General features: G+C 40.8%; 2 protein-coding genes across 3 annotated transcripts; both read left to right on the top strand.

Moving 5' to 3' along the window:
- The first annotated feature begins 7 nt into the window (after positions 1-7).
- LOC110053935 (large ribosomal subunit protein uL2m-like) lies at positions 8-4,039 on the top strand. The gene is made up of 2 exons (XM_020760255.2): positions 8-77; positions 2,711-4,039. The coding sequence occupies exon 2, from the start codon at positions 2,780-2,782 to the stop codon at positions 3,644-3,646; it is 867 nt and encodes a 288-aa protein (XP_020615914.2). The 5' UTR covers positions 8-77; positions 2,711-2,779; the 3' UTR covers positions 3,647-4,039.
- Positions 4,040-8,370: 4,331 nt separating this feature from the next.
- On the top strand, positions 8,371-21,495 carry LOC110054176 (protein adenylyltransferase SelO, mitochondrial-like). Of its 2 annotated transcripts, none has more exons than XM_089284378.1 (18): positions 8,371-8,837; positions 10,775-10,913; positions 10,998-11,031; positions 11,644-11,755; positions 12,513-12,636; positions 13,781-13,896; positions 14,058-14,161; positions 14,745-14,868; positions 15,434-15,482; positions 15,566-15,600; positions 16,316-16,426; positions 16,752-16,838; positions 17,343-17,469; positions 18,096-18,163; positions 18,715-18,757; positions 19,231-19,274; positions 20,198-20,264; positions 20,834-21,495. In XM_089284378.1, exons 1-18 carry the CDS (start codon positions 8,494-8,496, stop codon positions 21,035-21,037), a joined length of 1,932 nt encoding a protein of 643 aa, XP_089140504.1. In that variant the 5' UTR covers positions 8,371-8,493; the 3' UTR covers positions 21,038-21,495. The 2 variants fall into 2 exon arrangements, with proteins under 2 accessions (XP_089140504.1, XP_089140505.1); XM_089284379.1 differs by having other exon boundaries at positions 8,692-8,841.
- Positions 21,496-22,698: the final 1,203 nt, after the last annotated feature.

Here is a 22,698-nt window from a genome sequence, read left to right as displayed (position 1 = left end):
TGTTCGCACACAGCTCACAATGTCAGCGGCTTTCACATGCAGGCCGCCATTTTGAAAGTCAAACATCCTCGTTTTAGGTGAGTTTTCTTCTTAGAATGTGAATATCTACCTGAAATTTTATGCTTAACAACACAAAAAGTAGCAGAAAATACCTTGCTGCATCCACAATGCATAGCCATGCATGGCTAACGAGCAAAATCCTACAAAGGTTGGCCCGCAAGTTCAGCGCGCGGGTTGTGCCTCTTGTTTAAATAGCCGGGTAAAGCTTCTAAAATTAACAAGGGTTTTTGGGAGGTTTTAAATCCTGCGGCATACTGGCGTACAACTGTGGCCTCTGGCGTATAAATAATTGGTGCGTGACTGAAGCAGTGCTACGAAGTGTACTGGTCAGTACGAAACTTTAACATCCCCTCTCCTCCACGGACAAACCCTGTGCATTTGGGAGTCATATTCGGTGGGTCAAATTCTTATCCCAAGAGCCAAAAATAATGATAAAAGTGCCCAACCTGAGGGTCTTATTAGGCAATATAATTAAATCCTCCTAGCCCCAAGGACAAGCTTGAATAAACCTGTAACAATGTTATAGAAATTAAATATAAACGTGATTTGGAAATACAATTTTAACGTAGTTTGACAACAACCAAGGCATGGTGGCCTCATGGCTGGTGCGCTCACTTCTAGGTTGAGTGATCTCGGTTCAGGTCCTGGCCAGAAACGTTGTTTTGTGTACTTGGGCAAGACACTATACCCTCACAGTGTCTCTCTCCACCCAGGTGTTTAAATAGGTATGGGGAATTTTAATGCTGTGGGTAACCCTGTGATGGAGAAGCATCCTATGCAGGGGGGAAGAGAATACTCCTAGCTACTTCATCCCACTGAAACCGGAGATAGGGGCTGGCCTGATGGGTCACTTGGTTCGTATCTAGACTTTACCATAGTTTGACACAGAAGATATAAGCAAAATGCTATATTTTACCTTCAAATGAAACACACAGCTTTTGCAAGCATATTTTATTTGGCCAGGATGTCACAAACTTCACAGTAAAACCCCTTTTCTGCGATCTCTCCCGTGATTTCAGTCAACATGAAAAGCATGTGAATATGTTCAGGTCTCCCATCCCTCACGTGGACTGTCAAATTCCCTACTCCACTGATGACCACAGATGTCAAATCCCCATTTCCCTGGGTACATGTGCGACATATACCAAGGGGAGATGGTGGGGGATGTTGATATCTAGACGGTATGTAACATACTCAATCCATGGCTTGAAAAGTAGTTGTTGCTGACATGCAAGAAAGATACTTCTTTTGTGACAGTACTTGAAAATTAATATTCCAGGCAATTTATTATTTGTCAACAGCAAACAAGCTGTGGATTTTTGTTAAGTTATATTGATGACACAAGAAGTATTGCTTGCCTCACTTTTAGTCTATTGGGACAGTTGATTAACTTAATAGCTTACACATAACAACTTTTCTCTGGAATTAGTTTTATTTTTTGATAACCTTTCCTTAACCTTTCCAAAAACAGTTCATTAAAGATTATTGGTTTAGCAGAGGTAGAATCACTGAGTGATGTAGGATACTAGATGCACTATGAAAACCCAGAACCCACAATAATTAACAATTATAACATAACTAAAGTAAAGCGTGTGCTCTGATTGGTTAATTTAGCGTCTACTATTTGCCCATGGGTGTACACTGCTGACATGTGTGCTAATGTTTACAAAGCAAATCTTTTGACAGACATTGTTTCCAAAGTAATGGACGATGTTCTTCTGCCAGAAATGCGAAACTGTCTTCACAGTTGTCTGAAGATGAAACTTTATCGAGTTACTGGTGTGCAGTCGGTTGTCATGAATGAATTTTCGCACGCTTGTTTTCTCTTGTCATGTAAGACTACACGAACATTTTTTTGTGATTTAGCTCAATAAAAGGACTTCTGTTGTTCCAATGTCTCAATGTTATGTTATAAAACAAATGGTAAACGCCATAGTGTGCACTATTGAGTTATGGATGCATGCGGGAGGTTGCTAAGCACGAAAGAAGCGTAAGAGTCGCACGAGGTGATAGCCTCATGCGACTCTTACGCTTCTTTCGTGCTTAGCAAACCTCCCAAGTGCATCCATAACTCAATAGTGCACGCTATGGCGTTTACCATTTGTTAATTAGACCCGTAGCCCGCAAGGGCTACTGGTCAATAGCCCATGAGGCGAAGCCAAATGGGCTATTGACCCGTGGCCCTTGAGGGCGTAGGGTCTAATTGTTTTAGTATCACCCAACTAGTCGGACAGAAAAGGTAATAATAAAGTTAGCAAATGCAAGTTGAAGAAATATTTATTTGGGAATAAAACGAAAGAAAGCATCACGCTCGATGGCGCCAATTTCGCTACTCGATGACTGTTACTAATAGTCCTCTAGTAGCGTAGTCAATCAAAATGCAGGATTTGCATTAGTCCACTAGTTGGGTGATACTAATTCTTATTATTGTTAATCCTACATCCTATATTCTATGTAAGTTCACTTTTATATCACAGCGACTGGTGGTTTATTTGTATTTGTAACTGAAGATGGATGTTGGTCATCTGAAACATGTTTTGCAAACTTAAAACTGTGTGTTTTTATCTCAAAGTTATTACTCGTCTGCTCCTAGTTCATAAATGTAATTTATTGAAGTGACTTATTAACCATTTTCTATTTTTATTTTCAGACATGCTGATTTAGCTACTTTGACTAGCAAGCTTCATTATTATCCAACTTGACTCTTAATGCTACAAACATGTGGAATCATCTTGGTTCAACTGCAAACCTGAGCAAATGTGTTTTCCAGCACAGCCTAACTAGTTCAAGGCATCGTGTTTTGCCCTTCTCCAATCTGTTCCTCAAAGCATTTTCAACAAGTTTGGTGTCTGAAGGAAGGACGCACTACTCTTTTATAAGGGTGCGACGCAGCATGCCGAACATTCCAATACCCGGTTATCTCAAGGATGGTTCCGTAAAACGCAACCAAATGAAAGCAGGCAGAGACCCTGTGACTGGAAGGATTGCCATACGACATAAGGGTGGGGGTCATTCACAGACCTACCGTATAATAGACTTTGTGAGAGTCCCTGCGCTTCAAGAGAATGAAGAGCCTAAAAAGATCAGGGATAAAGTCCTCCACATAGGTTATGACCCTTGTCGCTCAGGACGAATTGCTCTGGTTGCAGGAGACGGAAGCAACAAAATGAAAATCATCACAGCACCACACGAAATGAAGGTCGGAGATGTAGTCACAGCCTTCAGAGGAAAGCCAGAGTCAATTGCGAGGTTGAAACCTGGCGATGCCTACCCCTTGACGCATCTTCCCATTGGCACTTTGGTGTACAATGTTGAACTAGAGCCAGGAAAAGGTGCACAGCTGGTGCGAGCAGCCGGTACATGTGCACAGATTCTAAACAAGACTGAAACTACAGCCAGGTTGCGACTGCCTTCCAAGGAAGAGAAAGACATACCACTAGATTGTTTGGCTTCATTAGGAAGGGTTTCTAATATTGATCATAAAAATAGAGTTATTGGTAAAGCAGGCAGAAATCGTTGGCTCAATAGGAGACCAAAGGGTCAAACTGGTACAAATCGCACTTTGTGGAAGAAGAAACGAGTGTGAAATCCTCCATGGCTAACCGTTCAATTCATAAGTCAGTGCCCATTGACTTCACAAACTGCGCAAGGTGCTACTCAATAGCCCTCATTTAGTTACTAGAATGATTTTTGCATGAAGACCTTAAGACTTTTTATTCCCTGCACAACGTTGTTAACAAAACTATGGGAAAGTGCTTGGCAATCGGTGTCTAGTAAATTTGAAGGATCGCATGCCATGACTTCATTTATAAGACCATTACTTTGTGTTCATATCCAATGCTGTAATTTGCAAACTGAGCTGAATCCTCCTTCATAGCTAGAGCTTCAAAGAGTCTACACTTTATCAACTTTGTCTCGGACTTGTAAGGAAACAAAACAATTGCGATCCTCGTTTCATTATATTCAATGAACGACCGGCTCTTGTGTGTTTTGGCCGTCTTTCGTGGCTTATCTTTTTTGCCTGGGGTATAAATCAACTTTTCAGAGAATCGCACAGCTCAGAGAATTTTCGCATCCTGATTGGTTACCTAGGCGAGGTATTGAGCGTGGAATTGCGACTCTTGATCTGAAAGCGAGGCAGGCTTTGCGTGATACGGCACTGGAGCGACAACAAAACAACAACTCAAAAACAATTAGAAACCATGACCTTTTAATCATGTTTTCAAACCCATTGTCGCGGTCCACGAAGTCAAGTTTTTTTGAAAGTGGATTTCTATTGGCCGGCTCCTGACAGTCTTGACAGTTGATTCAACTGGAGTGGCTTTTCTCGAGTGCGCGTTGAATATTGCAACATTCACACAGACTTTATGAAACGGGGGTTTTCTTCCATTTAAAAAGAAGGCTATGCGATTCAAAAAGAAAATTCATATCGCGACTCGTGAATTCCACTTACGTTAAATTTCACTTGAAAAACTTATATCGCACTCATCGCTTTGCGATTCGTGCGATATCTTTTTTTCGCGTGAACTTTAACGTACGGGGAATTCCCTCGTCAGGTAGTCAATTTTCCTATAGTACTGTACGTTTTTTAGAAAGGTAGCTCGCGAGTCAGTGGCAACTGCCACTGCCCGATGGTATTTTGGGCCCCGACCACACTATAAATGCGTCCTAGTCTGAAAACACATGTACTTTTTGATGTGTTTTCGCCTATCGTCCACACTGAAACGCCCGAAAACACTGATGAAAACGGAGACATTCGAAAACGGCTTTTGAAGACGCATCGTTTCTAGCCGGTCGACAGGTAAAAACGGAGGCTTTTGAAAACGGCGACGAAAAAAGCGTCATAAACCTTGGTCGCTTCCATTGGCATTTTCTGGCGTTTTACTGAAAAAAACACATTATATTAGTGGTTGCAAGACTCTGTCCACACTTGAAAACGGAGGTTTTATCCCTGTTTTCATAAAAGTAGGCGTCCGCATGTACCGTGTAGTATTGGACTCGTTTTCGCCCGCCCACTCGAAAACGCTAAAATCCGGGTACCTTACGGAGCACGCGCAATGCTAGTAATATGTGAGCTCGCATGCCGGCAGCGATTCGTGCCACTTGGCGCTACTTTTGTCCCCAGAGGCTGGGCTCCTTTTGTTCAGCATCAAGAGTCGCGACCCAACTTTCTAGGCATGTGCAGAGAATTCGTTTTGTATTATCAGCCAATCAGATTTGTCAGACTTGACTCTGAGCCAGACTTGACTCTGAGCATTCGCAGAGTGACGGGAAGTCCGTGAATTACGGACTTAGTTCTTCCCAGAGGGGAAAAATATAACGCCCGGGCGGAGTATGGGGTTTGGACGTCTGGATGTTGCTTATACAAGGTAGACGTGTTAATAAACCGCTGTACATGTTTACCTTGCTTGCTTGCAGTTAGCACGGTTAGGTTTGCTTGCGGTTTGTGTCACTCCATTTTGCTCTCGGTTAGCGTCACTCCATTTTGCTTGCGGTTAGCTTTCATTTGTATGTTAGGGTAACTCTATATTAATTTATATTACTGTTCATTATATGTAGTTTAAATTTTCGGCCATCCGGCAGCTAGCAGTTCGGTGGTACAGTGGTAAGTAAGGGCACAGTGGCCCGGGTTCGACTCCCAGTGAGTGCACAATTATGTAGTTCTTTTTGGTCATAAAATAGTCACAAGACTTAGAATTTTAAGTCATATTTAGTTGATATAGTGTTTCTTCCTTTAGGAACCCGAGAAGAAGTCACCCTCAATCTACGCCCGTGAGGTAGAAACACCCTCCCAGAGGTCGCGATTAAAAGGGGCGCGGCCTCTGGGGACGAGAATGGGCCCCTGGTACCGTTTATTCTTGTTTAAAATCTTACATGGTGTCGAAATCAGCGAAAAACTGCAGGAAATCCACGTCGACCGAAAGCAAGGCTGACTCTTTCGTTTGAACAGATGAAGAAGAAGAGCTTCTACTGAACTCAAACTTGAATATAAAATTGGAAGAACCGCTAGAAATGTCGACTGGGAATTGAAGTATCAACGAGCTTTTATGTAGGGTAAGTAGTTAGCGACATGTATGGGGCGTAACGTGGAGAACAAAGCCTGGTTCACAATTTTGCGATAAGCACAAACGTAAACACAAGCACAAGCACAATGATGTTCAGACTAGCAACATACGCATGCACCGTGCAAGTTGCATCCTTAGAACCAAAGTAATCCCTCTCCAGTTACTTGGTATCCGCGCGTTGCTTGGGCTGTCCACGTGAGCAAAATTCGCCTCATAGGATTGGCTATTTTTAGAACCAGCTGGGATTTCCGTAGTAAGGAGTGAGCTAAAAATAGCATGAGAGGGATTATCTTGGTATTGTCCTGCATGGGAAATAAACTCACTTACGCTTCATCCTTCCTTTGAATTAGTTATCGAAAAAGACTGGGTTAAATTCAGGAGTTAAATTCTTGGTTTCTCGTAATTAAAGTATTGGTACTTAGGCTCCTTAGGACCGTTGCTGAGGAACTGGATGGCGTTTAACGGATAGCTGAGAATAAACCATTTTACAGTTGTTTGTCCTGTGACGTGGCCTTTGAATGGTAGCGAGGCTGGAGGTGACCTTGTTTTGATATAAAGACCTCACTGCTTTTGTTGTGTAAATCAAGTTGTTCTTATGCTAACTAACTGACATTTAAATGAGAAAAGCAGAGAGGTCTGTATCAAAGCAAGGTCACCTTCCGCCTCGCTTGCATTCATAGGCCAGGTAACTAGGCACATCAGCTGAATGATGAAGTTTAAACTGAGATCTGCTGATTGCGTTTCGTTTCTCTCGTTTCGAATTTTACTACATGCCCCCAGTCCCTCATTAATTGATTCGCAACAACCTCTGTTATTTATTTTTGTAACTGAGCAAGTAAACGGGACATCGTTGAACTCGAAATTAAAGAGGAAGGCACTAGCTTTTTGAAGAATTGTTCTCGTACGTAACTTCGTTGTCCTGAATAGGAATCCTCTGTACGTTTGACTGGCATGCTCGAAGCTTGCCTCTCAAATCAGTTTTCTTATTCACGCGCAAGTTCTACTCATGCAGCAAGGTTTTTTTTCCTTTCAGTTTCATATTTACTCATTATTACGTTTTTGTAAGAGAACTGCGGTAAGTTTCGTTATATTCTTTCGTGCAAGAAATCACGGTGGAAATCTGACACAGAAATGTCCTCAGCTGATGTAAGTATGAGTAAATAGCAAACTTGACTATGATATCATGACTTCTGTGTAGGAAGTATTTCGCTCAACCTTAACGCGCCCTGGATTAATCAGTGGTCCTGCTTCGCGCAAGATAGAGACGGTGAGCGATGGGGTAAAGTCCTGTTCATTGGTTCTCGGTATACTGAGAAATGGCTAGATAACTTCGTGGAGCGCCTAACAGTGTATCACTACTCCACCAGGGTGGGGTGTTAACAGACTGCAATTCCCTCTCATCGCTCCCTCCCCCGAACTCATTCAGTTTACCGCAATGCCCCACCCGTCTCGCCTAGACGTTTTGTGAGGTTGCCGTTAAAGAATGGCATTGTGAGAATAAAACATCTTGCCAATAGTGCAAAGTAGACCATGGAAGGTATTACTGTTCTCGGTTGGGCGTCAAAAGTAAATCACATTTGCTATAGTTTTGCATGACTACGTTAGGCCGTGAAGAACTGGAGCCACTTTGTCATCCAATAGGAAGTAAACCATCAAAACCGGTTGGTGTCAAGTTCGTTGGCAGAAGTTAATGTTTAGCGAAGCAGCGCCCAGGCCTCGGCTCGGTTCAACCTCGCTCTCGGGACAAACCCTTGCTGGAGGCCGTGTCACCTGGTGCGCTCGTCTCTGCGTTCGTGCCGAACGCGTATCTGTTGTTTCGCCGCGTTTTTCCTGCGTATTTTCGCCCCTCCCTTCCCGTCCCCTTTTTTCTCCCGTCCTTTTCCTCTTACCTTTTACTACATTCCACCGGTGTGACTCGATGCAAAGGGCCTCGCTGTGGTCGTGGTTTCCATAGCAACCGTCAAAGCACCTACCCGCTCGGTCGGTCCCCCAACTCGCTTCGGGGACCAGGCCTCTGGTGCCTCGCCCCTGCAACTCCTCGCCGGTAGTCGCAGAGCGCAAACATCAATTGTGACTCGTTCGCAGACGTTTTCCCGCGCTACGATACCGCTACATGTATTTGCTTCGAGTTGTGATTGGTTTACCGGCCAGATTGCCTTTTTCGTTTTTGACTGGTCAGAGTTTTAGACCCGGGCATATGCAGCATTGCATGAATCCCGTGGGATATCCCGCAGACAACCCGATTTTCGTTCCCAGATATTTTGCGGGCGAAGACAAGATGGCGAAGAACAATTCTGGCATGGACCACGGCAAAGAAATGCCTTAATCTGTTGGAAATCGGTTTAACTATGGCGACTTCATTGTTACTATGCTACGTCGAGGAGTGATGGCAACTTTAGAAACGTTGAAATTTGACAACTTAGCTCTTCGCTCTCTTCCAATTGACAAGGAAACTCAAAATGTAATTAGGCAGGTGGAAGGTGCGTGCTTCACTCTTGTTGATCCGACACCGGTTAGAAATCCTACCTTGGTAAGTTACTCAGCTAACGCCTTGTCCCTCCTGGATTTGCCGCAATCGGAAGTGACTAGACCGGAGTTTGTCCAGTACATGAGTGGAAACAAACTGCTTGGAGGAAGCCAGACAGCAGCTCATTGTTACTGCGGTCATCAACAGGGGTATTTTTCCGGTCAGCTTGGTGATGGCGCTGCGATGTAAGTAAGTTTACACGTAGCTTAGTTTCAGCTGAGTTCTTCATTGGAACCTTGTGTCACAACAAGTCGGTGCTAATCGGTTTCAGAAGCATGAGCTAACACGATGAAATGATTGCTGGGGAGCATTCTGCTTTTACTGGGGAGCATGCCCTGGCCGGTGGCATTGTGTTGTGTTCTTGGGGACAACACTTACATGTAATTCTCTGACAGCGCCGTCTCCTCTCAAGCCTGATTCTCAGATGGTCCGAGGTTGCTCGCTCTCACTCCCTCATGGGAGTGAAACAATTGACCTCAAACCATATGAGAATCAGACTCACATGTTCCACTTCCAATCATTTCTTGAGAAGTATGTTAGACATAGGTAGACAATAAAAGAAATTTGTCTTCGACAATTCTGTCCAAATGAGAAAGGCACAAATTATGAGATTAACCCTATGTGAAGCACCAACCCATGAGAACAGGACAGGCCACAACAATGGGAACTCTGTGCCCTACTGCGGTGATTCTGAATATTAACAAGGGTAGTACAAGGGCAAATCCCCTCCATGTCCCTAAGGTGTTTCACTCAGTTTGCCTTGGCTCTCCCCCTTTAACTGGGGATTAGTTAGGTCACAGTTCCTGGAGAGTAACCCCTGCGATAGACTCATCGTGACCTCATCTGCATCTCATCCTACATAATGTTACATAAAACCAGTCAGTGTAAAATACAGACTGTGTGACTGCACACCAGGGGTGAAATGCTGACTGAGGGTAAAATGCAGACTATGGACTACAGACTTTTAAAGAATATATCAACATGTTTCCATTGTCAAGTGCTGACAGTAAACAGGATTTTTGAGGCTAATTGCAGTGAAAGTCTCTACTCCAGTTAGCGTGAATATCACTCTTGTTAAACTTAATATCACTCTGGTAAGCCTGAATATCACTCAGGTTAGCCTAAGTAATGCTCCAGTTGGCCTGTTTATGGTTAGCTTCCAATGATGAAAATAGTAACACAGTTCAGCTAAAAAGTCTCCAGTTTGCAGTCTGCGCTTTACTCCTGGTCTACAGTGTGCATTTTTCTCCTGGTCCGCAGTCTGCAGTCCACAGTCTACGTTTTACACTGAACGATGGAAAACCAAGCTTTGGCAGTTTGGACCACTTGGCCTGATGCAGCCTAAACCTTCCGTTAACACAGACAATTCATTGTGGCTGAAGTTGAAGCCTTGATCATTGTGCATTGTAGGTATTTTTATTAGTTCTCTGCATTTGTTTATAAAGTTGAATAGTCTTGGGCTTCCATGTTGGTGTCATTCAACCTGAACTTCAGGCGAATTTGTTTTGTTTTGTTTTGTTTTGTTTTTTATGTGGCTAAATATCATTTAGGCAAGGTTAAACTCGAGCTAATGCAGCCAGCTAGCGTGCCCATCCAGCTAATATCATTTAGGCAAGGTTAAACTCGAGCTAATGCAGCCAGCTAGCGTGCCCATCCAGCTAATATCATTTAGGCAAGTTAAATATGAGTTTATGCAGCCAGTGGTTTCCCCGTTTGGGAGTACGTGACCTGTGGGGTGGCCTTCAGGGGTTTTGCAGGGGTTTGTGGTTCATTGCATAATTGTTGTAGTGTATTCTGCTGATTGTTGCGGATCAGTTGCATTGCTTTGCTCGCGAATCATTGTGGATTCTTGCACCCTCTCCTCCCTCCCATTTTGTTCTTGGTCAGGGTAAGTATTCTTCAGGTAAGTAGTTTCCACTGAATTTCTTTCAGTGTGACGGTGCCGGTTAGCGGACGCTCATTAGGTGGTTCCTGCTTTCCAGGGTTGCCATGGATACCTCCTAGTGGCTTATGGCTTCGGCACCCCGCTAACCTTTAAGGCACCAGTTCCCAAGCTCATCTATTTGTAATGAGTTTAATAGTTATTTGAATTTAAATTGAATTACCTGTATTATTTTTACAGGTATCTTGGGGAAGTGTTAAATTCCAAAGGCGATCGGTGGGAAATTCAGTTAAAAGGAACAGGTCTGACTCCCTTCTCCAACCACAGGGATGGACGGAAAGTCTTGAGGTCCTCCATTCGAGAATTCTTGTGTAGTGAGGTACGTATTCTAAGGTCATGCTATACTGCACAATAAATACACTTCATGTGCTAATTTTGTGTTTTGATTTGGTTTAATTAACAGGCCATGTATCATCTGGGAGTACCAACCACTAGAGGTATAAACTAACATTTGATCATGGAAAAGACTTAGATAAGTTGTCATCAATGAGGAGAGCAAAGCCAAAGGGGTCCTGTTTCAACTGTTCAAAAATTCACCTGTCATCTATTCTTTTAACAATTTATTTATTTATTTATTATTTATTTATTATTTATTACAACTTAATGACAACAAAATTTAAAAAAGAAATACCATAAGGATGTTTTATGAAACAGTCACAGACCCCATACTCAGACAGACAACCTACATTATAAATTTACGAAAAAAATAAATGTATTCTATAAGCCAACCAATTCAGTTGGTGTTCATGCATTAAGAAGCTCCTTGCACCACGCTTAAGACTTCAAATACGAGGTGCTGATCTAATTATAAATGGAAGCAAATTCCATGTGTCTACACTGAATACGATTAAAAAAACTATACTTAAAACTGTTTGTTTGAGCATAGTTCTTTTCTAGAGTAAGTCTATCTTTTTGTCTCAAAGGGTATGTGTGCCTAGAAGCATGAGAGTAAAATTGAACATACGTGTATGAAGAGATATAAATATTTAGTGTAATCATTCAAAACTAGATTTATTCATTGTTTCACCTTGTGTACTTTTTGTTATCAGCTGGCTGTTGTGTGACTTCAGATACATTTGTTGAAAGAGATAAAGATTACAATGGGTCTGCTGCAAAGGAAAGGGCCTCTCTAGTGTTACGAATTGCTCCAACATTCCTAAGGTATAACAGTAAAAATTGTTTTAAATGCACTGTGAAATAAACTTGTGGCAATAGTTAATCATCTCAAAATCAAACAAGATAATGTGTCGTTAACAGGCAGACCTGTCTTAAGAAATATCTGGGAATAAAACTAAGGACATCTAAAAATGTGTTTTGTGGGATTACATTTATTTAACTGATTTCAAAACAAGGCTTTTAGTGTACATGACTAGGTCAAAATATTTTTTCCACACTCACACACCAAAAAGCAACAACAAAAAACACCACAATGCAATATTTACAACGAAATACCCTATTTACAGTACATTGCATTACGCCAATACAACTCGCCTTTGCTCCAGTAATACATAGCTAACAGTCTTTAGAGCAGTTTTCATTCAAGTGTCAAAAGATATTCACTTTAGCTTTGGAATATTGTTATGCTACGTGATTGGCTTAAAAAACGAGTGCCATTTTGTCCTCCAATCACAAGTAAATTAAAACTAATTGTGACCCACTAGTGTAAGTTACTCTGCACGTCATCTTGACTTCATGTACACTGTTCATGTATTTGCTTGTAGTTTTGATTGGCCCAAAGTATTGCCCATGTTCTCTGTGATTGGCTAGTCATGGTTACTTTCAATTGGTTTTGGTTTGCTCTAATTGTGACCAGATTTTAAATGACCAGTGCTGGCCAGTGGTAAGATTAAAAGCGTTCCACTCAATCTGTAATTGCTAAGTCATAACATTGTTATAATTCTGATACAAACCCTGCTAGGTTTGGTTCTTTTGAGATTTTTAAACCTGCTGACCCCTTGACTGGTTATAAGGGCCCAAGTTCTGGTCGAGTTGACATTCTTCATAAGCTGCTTGGCTACACCATCAAAAACTTCTATCCTCAAGTATGTGTACCATTGAATAAATACAGTCATCTTTTTAGATATTTTGACATGTGGTATATTGAACAATAATTGTTTTTAAAATAATTATTATTCCATGATTGCATGTTGGATATGAGCTGGCTATAATTATCTCATATCCAATACGTGCGAGTGGAATAATTTTTTTTTTTAAATGCCCGCAAAATATAGAGAACTAAAATAAAAGTGAAAATTCCCAAAAAAATTTTGCATGCACTTACCATATTTGTAGAGCATGTTTTAGTTGCTCATTTTACCAAGATGGCTTTGTAGGCCAAATTGATGTACATTGTATACTCTTGAATTGCACTTATCCAATGGTCCAGTTTTTAACAAATCTGTTTATTCTACGAGTCTTGCAAAATAATATGATTAAGTATTTAGTGGGCCTGCAAGACAAATTGGAACTGTTGATGATTGGTAATTGGTGGTAAATTTATCAAGACAGTGGAAATTAATGTTCATCATTTTATTATACATGTGCCTGCACTACTATAAACTAACGATCAAATGAAATTTTTTTATCCTCATCACTTGTCAAGTGAGGGCCTCCCAGGGTTTTTGGTAACAAGGGAACATGATCATCTATTTCAAGGGAACAAGGGATATTTTTTTTTTATTAAAGGGAACTTTGACAAAGCATTTTGGGGAACAATGGAATTTATTAACAGGGAGCAAGGAAGAAAGAGTGAAATTTTCAAGGGAACAAGGGAATGTGCTCCCCCCTCCCCCCCCCCTCCCTGGGAGGCCCTCCCATGTGGTTGTTGACAGCACTGGTCAGTATTTGATGTAGCTATTGATAGTTGTATCAACAGAAGTGGACTGTGTTTATTATTTTGTAAAAATTACATGAGAGGCTAAATAAAATGTTTGGAAAATTTTAACAGTTGAGACAATTTTCAAATGCTGACATTTATAAACCAAACCTGTTCATGAAACTTGGAAGCTGGATTGTAAGTTATAAATTACCTAGACACATACATGTGTATCAGATGGCCCTTGGGTAACTACATGTAACTACTAGAATGTAACTGCTTGTAATCATTGGGTAACTGCATGTAAGATACACTAATAAGCTACTGGAGGTTATCCTGCCTAACTTATGTTTTTATATCCTTTGTGTTAGATCTTCAGCGGAGACTATCAGAGTCTTGAAGAATGCTATCTTGCCTTTTATAAGGAGTTGACGTTAATGACTGCTCGCCTCGTGGCTGACTGGCAGTGTGTAGGTTTCTGCCATGGGTAAGACAGAAACTTACAGTTACATTTTTATACTATTTTTCAATTAGCATTTTGCCTTTCGTGCATATGGATATTAATACTGACATATTACCGACTAAAACTTTTTCTGAGTCTGATAACTTAAGAACCGTGAATTGCTCTTTATACTCTCCATTTTGCAGGGTTCTCAATTCAGACAACATGAGTATCATTGGTGTCACTATTGACTATGGACCTTATGGATTTTTGGATTATTATGATCCAAATTATTTAAGTCAATCATCTGGTAAGTGGGATTCTATAAAATAAAATTGCAGCCTTCATGCAATTAAATGAATAAGTAACTTTGTGTTCTGTAGGCTAGCTGAAGGAAAGAATCCTTCCACTAATAGGGGACACATGTAAGAATAGAATGCAAGAATTTACTATTTGTATATTTTGTCATATTCATGTACATGCAGTGTTGTCTGACACCACAGTTGTGATGGAGTTTAAAGCACGTTTCTAACTGCGTCATTCTCCTGGTTGTAAGTGACAATTGTCAGCAAGTTGAGGGCTTGACTTGAACCTAAATTGGCTAAGAGAATTCTTGATAAACTGAACTGTATGAGAATTCAAGTCTCCTTCAATCATTCAGTCTTTTTATTAACAGTAAACAGATACCAGAACTTGCCAAAAAAGAACTTATCCTTCCTATTAAAATCCTTGTAACTTAAATTTTATTCACTGTATTTGATTTCAACATGATTTTATATCACATACTTCATATTTAAGCAAAAAAATTAGTTTAAGCCTTTGAAGGTACACTGCAACCTAAATAATTAGCTGGGTGACTTACATGAATGTCAAATTGTTCGGTTTTTATGCAGATGCCCGAAGAAGGAACTCCTTCAAAAACCAACCTGAACTCTGTAAATGGAATTTGCTCAAACTTGCAGAGGCCATACAAGATGCATTGCCTCTTCACAAATCTAAAGCTGCTCTAGAAGACTTGTAAGTGCACCATTCAGTGTCCTGTCTATGTAGTTAGGCACTCTTGACAAGAGAATCCTATTCATGTAGTGCTCAGCCTTTGGCAAACCTTATCAGTGCTTGTCTCATTGTTTTCAGGTTGTAATTTGCTTCCAGACTTCAAAATCATGCATGCTTTTGTTCAAAGGGACATTAAGTTACTTTTAATTAGGTTTTAAGTGTAGTCCGTGTTTGAGCCTAGTTCAAATGGTGGTCCATCAAGCCAGCTCTTATTTTTGGTTTCTGTAGCATGAAGCAATTAGGAGTTTTTCTACTCCTCCTGGATGGTTACCCCCCAGAATTGAATCCCCCAGTACCCATTTATACACCTGGGTGGAGAGAGGTACCATCAGAATAAAGGCCTCAGACTGCGTGATCTGTACTGTTACAAACTGAACTAAAATTTACTGTCGTGATATGTTTCCTTTGTGATGTAGACTCTTCATTCTGGTTTTGGTGTTGAAGAAGCACTGATTCTTATTATAAAGGAAAGAACTTTGAATTTTAGCTCTTGTTTTAATTTAAGTGTGCCATTCATAATTTTCAGATTTGATTCTGAGTTCCAAACGTGTTTCATGGCCAAGATGAAGTTGAAAGTGAGTATTCATAGTTCATGATAAAATTACTTTCCTGCTGCACAACAATTGTTTTAAAACCCTGTGTTTCGTGAATGTTTCAGCTCGGCTTGTTGAAGAAAGATCTTCCCTCAGATAAGTGAGTAAAGTGTTATCTTGTTTAAAACCTTTTTACTAAGATGATATTCATTAAGGTTGAAGCTTAAAGTCTCTTCTGAATGCTGGGATTGTATGATTAAGTCTCACCAGTCGTTTAATTTAAACTCCAGCATCACTGCATTGGTCAGTGGCATTGAGGAGTATTGCTTCTCCGCCTTAACTATATTCTAGTGGGTCGAAAGTAGTTCCCCCCTCCCCCAGTGTGAGGATTCACCCAAACCCATGACAGTGAGCTGGACTTCGCAAGATGTTGTTTGTTCTCGGCGAGACAGCATAGCCTAGTAGTTCAGAGGATGGATAGTGCTATCCACTGAATAGTGATTTAGGTTGAACAAATTGGGCCATATCTACATCAAAGACTGCTTACAGTAGGGCTTTTCTCCCGGGATCCGACGAACGTTCATCTTCACGAACACGAACAGGGCGATATGGACGAAAAAGAGTCGTCTCGTCCGCAGTCAGTCGCTCGGTTGGTTGTTCGGTCGGTCACATTATCACTCTATCAAAAACTTGAATGTAAAGAGAAGTGGAGAGTTTTTATCAACAAAATTTAATCCTAGCTGGTTGTTGACTCAACAATACTTTAGTCGCAAAAATATGGACAAAGCAAAACTGTGCCCCGTTGAAAATTATAGAATAAAAATTAAATAGATAGTTCTGAGTATTTTAAACTCTCGTGTCCATTACCTTGACAGGAATCTTATCTTGAATCTTCTTGACACCATGGAGAAAACTGGAGCTGATTTTACCAACACCTTCAGATGTCTTAGCAGGGTAACACCTACAGAGTGTTCATCAGTTGAAAGGTTTTATGGTTTACCTGCTTCCTAATCCTGTTTATAACTTGGAATTATCATGATAAACCAATTAGGAATTAATGCGGAGAACACGTGACCGTTTGCAAGCGCGGGAAAATTTGTCTCAATATGAAAAAGTACCACTCAGAGACAAAGAACACGTGACCACCAGATTGTTGTGTGGAAAGGTGTCACCTCAATATTGTGATACAACAATCGCAACTCGAGGCGAAAATGTACCTGGTCAGTACAAGCTGAAGTGGTTGTTCTACCATTCAAATCTGACTCAATCTTTTTTGTTCACAATCTCATACGATACTACTGTTTTTCTCAGTGATGAAGACGTTATTGAATACCTGGTGTCCCAATGCATTTCACTTCAAGGAATGATAACAGCTTGTTCAGCGGTTGTAGGGTGGAGGTTAGTTTGGACACAGTGTCAAAAGCTAGCGTATATACTTATTCACAAAGTTCATTCTCCATGTCTACACCTTTTTTCATTTCGAGTAAATTACTTGTGGGTTTGTTATTAGTTATCCATTAAAATCGTAACAACATTGGATCGAAAACTTGTCGGGTTATATAACTTTAGAGTTAATCCCCCGAATGTGCAATTTCTGCAAGATCGTTAATTGAAACGGCGAATTTCTGACTAGTTTCAAAGGAGGCTACAGCTCTAAGATGTTGGAAGACGGGGGTCTATTTTTTAAGTGCAATAATTATGATAATCATCATCATCATTATCATCATCATCATCATCAACTTTTCTTTGAGTACGATGACATATAAAACCGTGCAGAATGTGTGTTTTCCTTGGGGTGCGCTGTTATAGTTTTGGACATTGTTCAATCCCTACTGTTTAAAATATAGCCACGGTGTTTTATGATACATGCTAAGTATTATTATTATTTTTTTTTTTTTGTAGTCATATGATGGAAATGAGTCGAGGTGTGTGGAAATCAAGTCCAAATGTGATCGCCCATATAGAGATGGAAGCTGAAAAACACCAACTGGATGATGAGCTACGCAGGAAGAAAGTCGAGCAACTGAAGGTCAGTTTGTTTCTAATAACTTTTATTAATCTTTTCAGTCTCAAAATTGGTTTCTATAAGGATTCCTTTTCGGCGTGAATTTTCCACCGAATGGAACATTACAATTTTTTTAAGGAGATGGGGTTAGTGTTTAGCATGTCACAGCATTTGAAAATCTTCCAGTGGAAAGGACTATTCCATTTGATTTCCCATGAAAAAGCATGGGAATAGTGTGACAGAGCAAATGGTAATAACAGTGATTTTCCGACCATTCCTTTAAAAATGTGAAAAGAAGAATACTTCAAAAGGTTTTTTTTATTCGAAAAATTTCCTGTGGAAAAGCCTCTTCGATTTACTTTTCCAACAGGAAAAACCCTTTTTCCATACAAATGGAAAGCGCCATTGTCACTTGCCAGTGGAAAGCCCGGAAAAATATATATATCTGGTGCCATGCGCTGTTAAACTTGAAACCAGGGCGAACGCGGGAAATCCTGTAACTACTGGCAAGTTAATCAGACGAGTTCTGGACAGATCTACGCCCTGATATTGTTAAGAAGATGAGATAAGAGAAATAAAGATCTTCGTAATCCTTTGTTTTACTTGTGCTAATGTTTTGTTTTGTTTGTCACGATGGTATTGTAATTCAGATGTCAACTCAAAAAGAAAAGGAAGATAACAACAGGGTGTTATGGACAGAGTGGATCAGGACATACAAGTGAGTAACATCAGAGTGCTGTTGTCCACAGTGAGTTTCGTGCAAAAATAACTATGCGTGGAACTACAGGCGTGTTCAGTAAACGGTCAGTGATACAATAACAGAAAGGCGATGTTGTCTGCCAGCGGAGGACTGCGTATGTGCATGCGACAAAACGAATGTCCCTTCGTTATCAGGTTATGCACAGCGGTACCCCGTACTACATGTAAGTAAATGTGGATGTTTACTTTTTCTGTTTGCGAGGTCAACCGAGGATTGCCTAAAAGCGGTCTGGCTTATCGCTGATTAATAGCTCCTATAGACAAGCAAATTAAAGGTTTTCGCAAATTAAATAACCTTTCTTGATATTCCCCATTATCGAGTCGCCCTTTACAGCCTTATTTGTATCGTCACGCAACGCCTCTCCAGGGAGAAACGTTGCGTGACGATGCATAATTGCTGCGAAGGTGACTATCAAATGTCAATGAGTTGATAATGATACAGTGTTAATGAGTAGTGCATTTATTAATTGTTTATTCATATAGTTAATCAATTTCTTTGCATTTACCTAGACTTCGTCTCGATCAGGAATGCGACCAACTTAATGCAGAGGAGGTGAATATTGTAAGCTACCATCTAAGCATGTCCGATCACTCCGGCGAGAAAATACTTTTTTGTCTCTAGTGGTGTCTACCGACTTTGCGAAAGAGTCTACAACATAGTTTGGTTCCAAATGTTGTTACTTACAACAGCAAGCTAACAACCTTGAGATGCTCGTGAGCGCTCGTAACAACCTTGACATGTTCGTGAGCGCTCGCAACAACCTTGAGATCCTCGTGAGCGCTCGTAACAACCTCTACATGCTCGTGAGCGCTCATAACAACCTTGACATGCTCGTGAGCGCTCGTAACAACCTTGACATGCTCGTGAGCGCTCGTAACAACCTTTACATGCTCGTGAGCGCTCGTAAGGATCGGAAACCCTTCATGTACGTATTTATTGTAAAGTCAGCGTAGTTGTTGACTCCGAGTATTTTTCCATTTTGTCTTGTATTAATGTCACCCTCTTTTCCATCCTTACGTCTACAGGTACACCAAGAACATGTTAGGACAATGAAATCAAACAACCCAAGGTAGAGACTAGAGTAGACTGCGAGCAGTCTCTCTTTTGCTTGGAAATCCGTGGGGAAGAACGCAAAGGAGAACGCAACACAAGTGATCAGTCGTTAGCGTGCGAGCGTAATATGTCTTCCGAGACCCGCGCTATTCGCGGCATCGCGTTCGCCGCTTGCACGTCACGCTCACTTGTTTTACGTTCTTCCCACGGAATTTCGAGGAAAGGAGAGACTGGTCGCAGTCTAATACTAGAGATAACTTTCACTATTTGAACTCTGTGGCACTGGAGTCACGCGCTATCTGTACTTATTGAATTGTTTTCTCACGAAGACTGACTGACTGTGATAATTTGTGTTCTGTATATTTCATTGTAAGGAAAGTTGTGAGGCCTAGTGGCCTCATGTGTAGTGTGCTCGACTCCGGATCGAGCGGTCCGGGTTCAAGTCCTAGCCGGGGTTAAATTGTGTTCAGTTCTTAGGCAAAATGCTTTACTTTCCCAGTGCCTTTCTCCACCGAGGTGTATGATTTGCACCGGGGAACTGTTATTCCAACAAAATGATTAAATGCCTAATGTAAAAACGGTCTTTGACATGTCCAGGCGGGTGTTTATAGCAGATCTACTGAATAAGGACCTATAACGGGAATAATATAACACGAAATACTGGGGAAGGTGCAGACGTATTAGTAGAGGTTCTTGATGGGGCGTAACTGTAAGCTGAGAATTGGTCAAAAGTTAAACTGTCAGCTGAGAAGTGACGCGTTTTTTACTTAGATCTTCAAAATTTCTTGATAACTGAGAAGTGGGCTGAGGTTTAAACTGATAGCTGAGAAATCGCCGAAATTTTAGTTGACAATTGAGTTTCCAGCAACCCCATCACAGACCCTGTATTGGTATACTATCTGGTTTGGAGTACTAACAAACCAACTGCTTTCTCGTTAGATTCGTTTTAAGGAACTACATCGCTCAGAGAGCTATACAGGCAGCAGAAAAGGGAGACTTCTCTGTGGTAAGATGTTTGTCAACAGCGGTGTATTTCTGCGACACAGGTTGATTCGGTGGGAAATGAGTGACAATTTCTCTTTTTAATCATACATTACTGACAAAATTACGTCATCATGATTGGCTGAGAGCAGGCAAATTTATCGGTTATTTTTATTTTACACTGCAGTGCAAATTAATTTTTGTCGTCACGCACTAAAACCGCTCCAAGAAGCGTTAGTGAATGAACTTTGCAAGAGCTGGAAATTTGCTTTAAGTGCCCATGACAGATATATATTTTGTTATGTGCTTGATGGAATCTACATGAGATCATGATATGGAAGTCGAAATAAGAATTAGTTATGGTTGTTTTTTTCACCGCTTTTTAGCCATCTGAAAACGTAAAATTTCACTTCTTGTTGGGTCCGAAACCGCAGAGGGTTAGGATCTGGGATTAGTCAGGCTGTAACGTCAAAACAAGAATGTAGGTCTACATATATTTCGTAAATGTTTACCTTTTGTAAAAGTAAATGTACACTTTAAGGTTTCCAAAGCTGTTGGTTTTTCTCAGCACAGTCTTTCATTGTTGATTTTCAGGTGCAAAGTATTCTAAAACGTTTGGAAACACCATACAGTGACGGTATGGAAGATCAAGAAGCCAGTTCCTCTCAAACAGCATTTGCGGAACCCTCACCATCCTTAGCAGATCACAGAGAAAGAACTCTTTTTAACGTCTTCGACAAACACGAAAATTTTCTTGACAAACCACCGGATGACGTGCTCAATATGCGTCTTTCATGATCCTCGTAAATTGTCGGTTTTGCCCTTAGCAAGTTTGGAAAGTGACGTGTGTTCAGCGTTCTTCTTCTCTGGATCCAGAATCCAGCGGTCTTGCATTCAACTCGGCGGCGTCCGAGTTATGATACCTTCGTGTTTTGTTAGCTTCGCGGATTAGACGTAGACGTAAAGTGGTCAAAAATCTAACTCACAACAAACGAATGAGCTAAGGCGGGCTAGACGGACAAATACTGATTATTTTATTTTTGAAAGGCCATTTGTTGCTTGAGCTAATGACGGTACTAACAGAAACCATATAATTGGTAGTTTGTACCCGATGTGAAGGGTTTGGAATATAATAACTTCATGAGCTGTAGTTTTATATACTGTAATATTGTATAACATTCCATTAGAATAATCAAAATCAAATTTTTCAATTAAATATTCACCATTGCAGTGGAACCTCGCCACTGACCCAACTATTAAGGTGTCTTTCTTCAGTTATTTAAAAACGTCCTTGATAAAAACATTTTCTTCAGCACTATTAATTTTAATAAGTTAATATATTTCGAAATCGTATGGAAGGTAGGCTCGATTTCCAGCCGTTTTGGGAGTCCGGCTGTTGAGGCAAGGAACGCGGGCTCACAAAACGGCTGGAAATTGAGCCTAGATGGAAGGGAGCCTGAGACGAAGCTGCTGAGGCCCCCGGTGGGGAGGGTACTTCCAGAAAAGTTGAGTGGGGGTGTGCGGCCTACTTCCCAAAACCCTCACCTATTTATGACTAAAATCTCCTTTTCTTGCCACCCTGTTTATGACCTGACCAAAAATTCGATAGCCTGTTTATGACCGTTGCAGCTGACACAGTTGCCCTAAACATAAGTTATAAAGGGCTTTTGTTGACGGTCTTACTGATATTGATGAAAAAGTAGCTTCTTCTAAGAAACATACCCAATTTAAGGCCAGAGTGCAAAAACCATAACATATTTATAACTAAAATGGCGAAAACTGATACCCTATTTATGACCAAAACGGCTGAAAACCCTACCCTTTGGGGCCTCACATACCTTTATAGCCCATATAATGGAGAAACCCCACTCCACCGGGCTGAGGCCATAGACGGGGCTGGGAATGTTGTACTAATGCTTTGTTCAGTGAGGAAAACTATTTGCGGATATGTTAATTTGGCATATGTTCCACATTTCTCCCTTAAAAGAAACCAAGGACGCACCTACCAGCTAACCCTTTATTCAGAACAGCTACATGACATTCAAGAAAACAAAATCGCAAATGCTTCAATAGCTGGTTTTCACATGACGTCTCTAAAATTCAAACTACAAAACTATTGATCTTCCAGAGATTTTACTTTAATGATGTATAAGAGTAGCTGAAAACTAATATTCATACAAATTTTCGCTCCTAATGGGTTCTTGGTTTTGTGATACACTACGCTTGAATTTCTAAGCTTTTGCGTGACGCGACATTTACATGACGGCCTAGAGAGCTGTCATGATGGTTAAAAAAGTGATTTATTTCGGGGAATTTGGCTGTCTGAATGGTTCATGTCTAAGAAAAGTATTATTTTAATGTTTTAGAGTTCCTCGAGGGATAAATTCACGCTTTTGTAGCAAAACTCAGTGATCGATGTTTCTGTTGGTTTCCGGCCGCCATGCTGGTGCCCATACGGA

The sequence above is a fragment of the Orbicella faveolata genome, unplaced genomic scaffold (assembly GCF_042242905.1).
Source record: "Orbicella faveolata isolate gen_17 unplaced genomic scaffold, um_ofav_v1 contig_13, whole genome shotgun sequence".
In the NCBI taxonomy this organism is placed as follows: Eukaryota; Metazoa; Cnidaria; class Anthozoa; order Scleractinia; family Merulinidae; genus Orbicella; species Orbicella faveolata.
Note: the sequence above shows the minus strand (reverse complement) of the source record. Positions and strands in the feature narration are given on the sequence as shown.